Below are 8,857 nucleotides of genomic sequence, written 5' to 3'. Positions count from 1 at the left end.
TCTCTCTCTCAGTATATATATATTAATAGGATGTATTATATCCTATGGGATATATATATCCTGTTAGTTCTGTCCCTCTAAAAGAACCCTGACTAATACAATGTATGAACTAATTATACAGGAATTAGCAAAATTTGGTAATTGATGATAAAGAAGTTTGGGGAAGAGGTATGAGGAGAGACCTCTCTGAATAGGCATAGATTCTGGTGTTATGTTCCATATGAAAGCTCAAAAAAGGCGATCCATTGCAGAAAATGTTCAATAATCAGTACAAAATGTTCTATGGCTAATACTCAGCCTCTTTCCCTAGCCACGACAATGTTTGCTTTATGGGCTCATGATAATAGTGGCCATAGAGATTCTACTATGCACAATAATGCAGGTTTTATTCCCCCTCCAACCCCCATGCAAAGCTGATCTTGTTAGAGTCATTGCTAGGTGCCCAAGCTTTCGACAGAAGGGACCAAAAGGAACCAACAAGCTACCTGATGGCAGGTTGTTTACGATGGATTCTTCCATCATCGGGACAGCAATTTGATGTTTTCCTGCCCCAGTTTCTTCTTCATCACTATCCATAGATATACTGAATGCCTTGTTTACTATCATGATACCTGATATGGTTTGGATATATGTGTCCTTTAAATCTCATGTTGAAATGTCATTTCCTACCCCATTAATATATACATGTAACTACTATGTACTGACAAAAAATAAAAATGAAAACAGTTTTTTCAAAAAAGAAATGTTGTCTCCAGTGTTGGCGGTGGAGCCTGGTGGGAGTTATTTGGATTGTGGGAGGCAGATCCCTCATGAACGGTTTGGTGCTTTCCCCTTCATTAGGGAACTCTAGCTCTGAGTTCACATGAGATCTGGTTGTTTAAAAGCATGTGGAACCTGCCCCTTTTCTCTCTTACTCCTGCTGTCACCATGTGAGACACCTGCTCCCTTTTTGCTTTCTCCACGATTGCAAGCTCCCCGGGGCCTCCGCAGACACCAAGCAGATGCCAACATCATGCTTCCTGTAAAGCCTGTGGAATCACGAGTGAATTAAACCTCTTTCCTTTATAAATTACCCAGCCTCAGGTATTCCTTTTCAGCAATGCAAGAACAGCCTAATACAGTACCCCATTTAACATATGATAGTTTTTCTTTTCAAGATAGGCAAAGCACTATCTTCTATCCCATCTTCTGCAATGTGACCTTCACACTATCCCATGGGACTTCCTCCATCCCCTTGATTCTGGGGAAGTACTGTCACCACTTTGACTATTTTAATATTGCAAAACTGATGCTATGCCCTTAACCAACCTAAGCTCTCATTTCCTGCCTTTTGGAAGCTAGCTGCTGTGTATCATTTCCTGAGCTCACTATGCTCTGAAAAGCCCTGGAGCATAAGATGCCAGTTGAAAAGAGAGAACAAGAAGCACCACAGCACCAGACATGTGAGTAAAGAAACAATCAGACATCTAGGCCAGTCAAGGCTTTTGATGACTTTAGCCCCAGCCATTATCTTTCTATAACCGCATAACACTAACAACTGCCCAGTTGGTCCCAGTCAATCCGCAGAACTCCCAGAAATAATCATGTTTTAAGTCACTACGCTTGAGGTTTGTTTGTTACACAACAGTACATAACTAGTATACCTAATTTTTGACCAATGAACTCATTTTAAAACAAAAGGAGCATAGGAATAGGGTTCATACCCATGGGATTCACTGACCATAACATACCCCACCATTCTAAAGCAGTTTACTTAATTAGGCAGTAGAATGACCTATTGAAGTCTCAAATACAGTGCTAGATTGGACAGCACAATGTGGGTTGTGATGCTGTCTTACAAGATCGATATGCAATCTGAAGCACCATCCAGTGCCTTATGTCATATTTTCCATAACCAGAATACATGTATCCAGGGACCAAGGGCAAATGCCTTCTCCTACCTTTACCCCTAATGAATCTCACAGTTTTTTTTTCATTCACCAAAGCAAAATAAGTGAACTGTACTGAATTGTCTGTTGGCAACTTGGGATTGTCACCCAGGCATTATCATCACCTCTTTATAAATTCTGCTTCATAGTGTAGCAGAGTTTGCTAGTAAGAACACAAGATTTGGAAAGCAGAAAGAAGAGACCATGATTCTTCAGAGACAGTTTCAAGGAGAAGCATGTACAGAGAACCAACATGAGGTTTGACACACTTCTGGGTGAGTTTCTTGAGAAACACTTGAGCAGATGCTATGAAAAGAGCTGGTAGGAGCTTCCTAGAGGTTCTTGAGACTTGCAGTAGCTTCTGGACAAGGTATAGCCACCTGTTTTATTGCTGAAAACTGAGATATTTGACGACAGTTCCCCTGACTTTCTACCTCACCCTTCCAACAGGTTTGTAAGCCTCGAATGACTTATATTAAACCCCTTTTACTTAGAATACAGAGTGTGACTTGTTTTCCTGACAGGACCTTAACTGATATACTTCATAACACTTAAGTTTTTATTCTGCAAATATATTTAACATTCAGCCCAAAAAACTGTTCGTGTAGTACAATAAAGAACACAGAGAATACAGAGTGGAAAAAAATTGTAACTAGGCAGTCGTGTTCATTGTTGTCATTTGGGTAACCACCATCCTGAATCTGAAATCACTTTACAAACGTTGTAAGGTTGGTAGAAGTTATTAATTTGGCCTTCTTTCAATTCCTCAGACATGTTAAGTTAGCTCTTCTGTTCTTAGGCCTTCACTCTAATGTTTCACCACTGGTGAGTTCTTTCCCTACTTTTCACAGGGCTGGTTTCTTCTCATCTTTCAGGTTTCAGCTTAAACATCACCACACAGAGCAGGCTTCTCTGACCACAGCCTCCAAAGGTATGTCCTTACCCTGACACTTTTATCATCTATCATGGTACCCTGCTTTCTCCTTTTGTGCCATTTATTACAATTTTTCATTATATATTTGTCTGTTTACTTGAATATTGTCTATCTCTTCTATCAGACTGTAAGTCCCACAGAAGGCATGAACCATGTCTGTTTCTCTCACCATTGAATACCCAGCAGCTAGCACAATGTCTAACACACAGTATCACTCATTAAAATTTATGGAATAAATCAAATTGTTTGGCGTCTTGTCTTCTCAGGGATAGTGTTCAGCCTGTTCCTCCTATAAGCCCGAGATTATCTTTTGTACTGCCCTTTTTGCACACGGATGACTCAGAGGACTTATCATAGAAATTAAAGTGCTTAAAGTCAGAAGACATTGTTTGGAGTCTTATTCTTTGACATTCCTTCTTAAAATTCAGACTATCAGTCTCTATAAATATTATACTGCAAGTTAAGAGCATAAGTCAAATAACAAAAAAAGCTCATCATTTCCTATGGGTAATTTTGACCTGGTGTTAATAATTTTGATGTGTCTCAGATGTAGCTTAAAACATAGAAACAGAAAGAAACTGAAATGTAAGGTATATTAGAAAATTCCTGAATGGAAAAATTAACTTCAGAAGGGAGATGAAAGGAGGTATAGCCTTGTCTTACTTTTAGATAGTTACTGAAGAGGCTTCAGACTGAACCTCTACTGTGGCCAATATGAAGTTCCTACTCCCTTTCTAAATTTCCAGTTATGTTGGAACCTGTCTAGGGTTTCACCTCTGTCACAGTTACATTGAAAAATATACAGAAAAAAACCTTAAGGATGTACTTATATTTGTATACTTTAAAAATTTAGTCATCCATTAAAAGGCATTATTACTAAGAAAATTCTTATGACAGTCTGACATCTTCAGTACCTTACATGACAAACTAATCGCATCATTGAGAGATACCCACCTCCTTAGCTGTTTCTATATGCAGATTCTGGAATGGCGCTTTCTCTCTAGACATTTTCTCCTGTTCTTTTCTAAAGATTACACAATGAGTCTCCTGGGCCTCTGTGGTAGGAAGGAAGAACAGGGCAAAGGAAAAGGATGATATTTTGGAACTATCAAATAAAATAAAACATCACTTAGCAACAAAAACCATTTATGTAACTAATATCCTCATCCCTGTATCTTCATGGGTTCTAACATCAGCATAAACTGGTCATTTAAAGTCATCTTCATTATTATCATCTTGATAACATTACGTACTTTGTCAGCATAGAAAAAGTTCATGCTTTAACCAGATTAATTATAATTGCAGTATAAAAATTCTCTTTAAAAGTGTCAAACAAGTTTCATATTGAAATTATCTAGCTTAGCCTTAGTTTACTATTATGTTTTAATATGGATTTACTAGTAATGACACTTTCTTTATTCATAGAAATGAATAATAACTTGAACAGTGCTTCTCAGTTTAAAGATGCTATCACATGTATTTTCTCATTTTTATCCCAACAACTGGAATAATAAAGAGCTAGAAATATCAACTAATTATAACAATAGATGCACTACCATGCATGAGTGGTTTTGTATATTTTTCAATAGTTCTTGAATATGTAGTAAGTCATACTTGGGGAAATAAACCAACACACCAAAGTAAAGAGTATACAAATGTCCTAAATTTAATGTACACATCTTTTAAAGTATATTTATTAAATTCTATTACTTTTCTTGAAATAATCTTTAAGAATTTTTTTTTTTTTTTTGAGATGGAGTCTCACTCTGTTGCCCAGCCTGGAGTGCAGTGGTGCGATATCAGCTCACTGCAAGCTCTGCCTCCTGGGTTCACGCCATTCTCCTGCCTCAGTCTCCCAAATAGCTGGGACTACAGGCTTCTGCCACCACGCCCGGCTAATTTTTTGTATTTTTAGTACAGCAGGGTTTCACTGTGTTGGCCAGGATGGTCTCGATCTTCTGACCTCGTGATCTGCCCGCCTTGGCCTCCCAAAGTGCTGGGATTACAGGCGTGAGCCACCATGCCTGGCCTAATAAAAATTTTAAAGATGATCATCATTTCTGTTGATTTTTCTTAAGAATCCATAAAATACATCAATACTGTGGCTTCTTGGTTAATATTTTGTTACCCTTCTCCTATTTCTTTGCTAGTAAGTTCTTAAATTTTAGATTTTAAGATAGTGGATATGGCTGAGGTCTGGCAAAATTTAAGATATAGGTAACCACAATGACAATATAATAAGCCATTCAAAATTGGGTATTACTTTTTTTGAGATGAGGTCTTGCTTTGTTGCTCTGGCTGATCTTCACACCCCTGGATTCAAGCAATCCTCTCAGCCTCAAGAGTAGCTAGGACTACAGAAGTGTGCCTCTGCACTTGGCTACTTAATTTTTGTAACGGAGGAAATAAGACTGTTCTTTCTGTAATAATAGCTAGCATACGGTAGAACATATTTAGTACTATTTGAATTCTATTTTGTAAGATGTTATCAGAAAATGGGATTCAAATAAAAATAAATGGAGTGATAAACAACATGTCAGTAATGTAAGCAGAATAATACAAAGCAAAGATGGAAACGGATGACAAGGCATCTTAACTTCTTCACAAAAGTCATTAAAACTACTTCACTGTCCTCATTCCCTCCAGGGCCCTCAAGACATACACTAGGTTTTTCATTGTAAAAGTTTGGGACATCCAGAAAAGTATAAAGAATATATACTTATTGGTCTTAATTATCTCAATTCTATCATACGGAGATAATCATTGTTAACATTTTAGTTTGTAGCCCCCCATCTATTTTATATATATGTACAATTATATCTATATTATGTACAAATTATACTGTACATGTCAAATTAGGATTATATTGTATTGTATTTGTATTTGGTACTTGTTTTGGTCATTACATACCCACATTTTCCTCTATTATCAATTAGTCTTCTAAAATAAGAAATGTATGGTTTTTGGGAGTGGGTAGGAAGACTGCCAAAATATATTCACAACCATGTAAATGATAATAATAGATATGATCACTTAAAAAAATCAATGTAACTGTAAGAAAATTAGTATGCACATGAGATAGTTGGCTAATTAACAAATATATCATCTCCTTATTAATATATACTTTAAAAAACTTTTCTTAGGCCAGGTGCAGCAGCTCAAGCCTGTAATCCCAGCACTTTGGGAGGCCAAGGTGGGTGGTCAGGAGTTGAAGTCAGGAATTCGAGACCAGCCTGGCCAACATGGTGAACCCCAGTCTCTACTAAGAACAATTAGTCAGGTGTGGTGGTGTGTGTCTATAATCCCAGCTACTCAGGAGGCTGGCACAGGGGAATTGCTTGAACCTGCACCACTGCACTGCAGCCTGCATAACAGAGTGAAACTCCATCTCAAAAAAAAAAAAAAAATTCTTAAATTACAAGTGTTACTTTGCTCTTTACATTACATACTCAAATTGTCCTATGAAAATACCTCTAACACTTTGGTATATATTCTTCTATTTATAATGTGATTTTCAATTATCTAAATAGCATCTTACCATATAAATTTAAAATTTAATCAATCCCCTCTCATTGGGCATTTATTTACTGTATTTTATTATCAATAAATGAACATAAATCTTGTAGTTCTTCGACAAAATCACGCTAAATTTATTATACCCTATTCTTGTATACATATATATCATTATTGAGGATTTATGAATTTCAAATCTTCTTTGGACTTCAGTTTTCTTATCTGTAAAATTAGAGAGTTGGCTCAGAGTTCTAATTATGCTCCAGTTCTTTAAAAAAAAAAATACTGTAAAGAGTTTGCATGTGGAGAGGGCATACACAGAATCATACAGAGGAATTCTGTTTCTGAAATACCTGTTTTACATTAAAATTTGGGGACAAAGTTTGATTTTTTCCCTGTTAAATAAAGCCTTTGGGGGAAAATCATTATTTCTGAGTGTGCTGCTTTGATCTCTGCCTCCAGAAATTGGGATTTATTTCCCACTGCCATTAGGATGCAAGATCCTGATTAAGAAAACTTACTAAGTTTAAGAATTTTAATTTAAGAACTAGTCTTACATTCTTAAACAGGATATTTAAAGTTGTCTTTTGCCTTGGAATCTAAACACACATATTCCACTCTTTTCACTGCTTCACTCCAGAACTTGTTATTGGTTAAAGTTTGTTTGGTTTTATTAACTCTTTTCTTTTTCTTTTTCTTTTTTTTTTTTTTTTTTTTTTTGAGACGGAATTTCTCTTTTGTTGCCCAGGCTGGAGTGCAGGGCGCAATCTTGGCTTGTTGCAACCTCCATCTCCCGGGGTTCAAGCGATTCTTCCGCCTCAGCCTCCCAAGTAGCTGGAGCTACAGGCATGCACCACCACGCCCGGCTAATTTTGTATTTTTAGTAGACACGAGGTTTCACCGTGCTGGCCAGGCTGGTCTCGAACTCCTGATAGGTGATCCATCCGCCTTGGCCTCCCAAAGTGCTAGGATTACAGGCACGAGACACCGTGCCCGGTCAATTTTACTAATTCTTAAATCTGTCCCACCTCACCGGCTACAATTTTGTGAAACTTCTCCTTTTTTTTTTTTTTTAAGATGGAGTCTTGCTCTGTCGCCAGGCTGGAGTGCAGTGGCGGGCTCACCACTTACTGCAACCTCCCCCTTCCGGGTTCAAGCGCTTCTCCGGCCTCAGCCTACCAAGTAGCTGGGATTACAAACACGTGCCACCACGCCCAGCTAATTTTGTATTTTTAGCAGAGACGGGATTTCAACATCTTGGCCAGAATGGTCTCGATCTCCTGATCTCGTGATCCTCCCGCCTCTGCCTCCCAAAGTGCTGGGATTACAGGTGTGAACCACCACGCCCAATCCTATCTCACTTCTTTTGCAACTAGAAGGCCAAGTCTAGCCTTTATAAACATACCCACAGGAAATACTGACCACTGAGTATAGTAAATTTTTATTTTTCGTTTATATTTCTTATTCACTTTACATGCAATGGATAGTTTTTAGTTTTACAATCATAAAAACGACCACAAATGCTCTGCATATGTTCACATTAAACACACCATGAACTTCATGAACTTGTTCTTTTTTTTTTTTTAAGTTTTTTAAGATACAGATTTCTTTTTTTTTTCTTGTTTTTTTTTTTTTTTTTTTTAAGACGGAGTCTCGCTCTGTCCCCCAGACTAGAGTGCAGTGGCCCGATCCTGGCTCACTGTGAGCTCCGCCTCCCGGGTTCATGCCATTCTCTTGCCTCAGCCTCCCGAGTAGCTGGGACTACAGGCGCCCGCCACCACGCCTGGCTAATTTTTTTTTTTTTTTTTGTATTTTTAGTAGAGACGGGGTTTCACCGTGTTAACCAGGATGGTCTCGATCTCCTGACCTCGTGATCCGTCTGCCATGGCCTCCCAAAGTGCTGGGATTACAGGCGTGAGCCACCGCACCTGGCCAAAGATGCAGATTTCACGGGTGGAAGAATAAAACTGAACTAAAGGCAGCCAGATTTTTCTACCACAGAGGAGCAAAAGAAAACCTGATACACAAAAATTTTAGTTATGGCATTTCAAAATCCTAAATAAACTAGAAAGCTCGTTTTTCCTACAAAAATTTATTTTTGCTGTTATGAGCAAACCCTGTCCGAGTCTTGATACTTTTTTTTAAATTCCAAAATTGACGCAAAGGCTACCAAATGTAGTAGAAAATGAAATCGAAAAATTTAAAAACGATTTCATTTCTACTTCCTACATCCAGATGGCAAATAACTTTTCCTTCACTTTCCTTCGTCTTCCTTTAATAAATTTAAGAATTTTCATTAATGTTTTTAAAAAGGGCTGCTTTCAGGTTCAGAGACCAAAATTGGCACAGTTAGAAAGGAGGTCACCAACACGGTCAAATAGGGACTCGCTCCGCCGCAACGCCTCTGGACCTCTTCATCTCTCCGGCAGGGAAAATAAAGCGGACAAGCTCTGAAAAACGCCCCGGACTAGACTAACTGTTA

At 38.0% G+C, this 8,857-nt stretch overlaps 1 protein-coding gene across 1 annotated transcript in view; it reads left to right on the top strand.

Annotated features, from left to right (window-relative positions):
- The first annotated feature begins 2,181 nt into the window (after positions 1-2,181).
- Positions 2,182-8,857, top strand: part of PTAR1 (protein prenyltransferase alpha subunit repeat containing 1) — a 57,096-nt gene continuing 50,420 nt past the window's right edge. The window contains exon 1 of the mRNA XM_011948910.1: positions 2,182-2,249. Within this exon, the coding sequence (XP_011804300.1) occupies positions 2,182-2,249 (68 nt within the window). The remainder of the gene's footprint in view (positions 2,250-8,857) is intronic.

This window comes from Colobus angolensis, unplaced genomic scaffold, assembly GCF_000951035.1.
Source record: "Colobus angolensis palliatus isolate OR3802 unplaced genomic scaffold, Cang.pa_1.0 Scaffold286, whole genome shotgun sequence".
Taxonomy (NCBI): Eukaryota; Metazoa; Chordata; class Mammalia; order Primates; family Cercopithecidae; genus Colobus; species Colobus angolensis.
The sequence above is the reverse complement of the archived record's forward strand: the minus strand, read 5'-3'. Positions and strand labels throughout refer to the sequence as shown.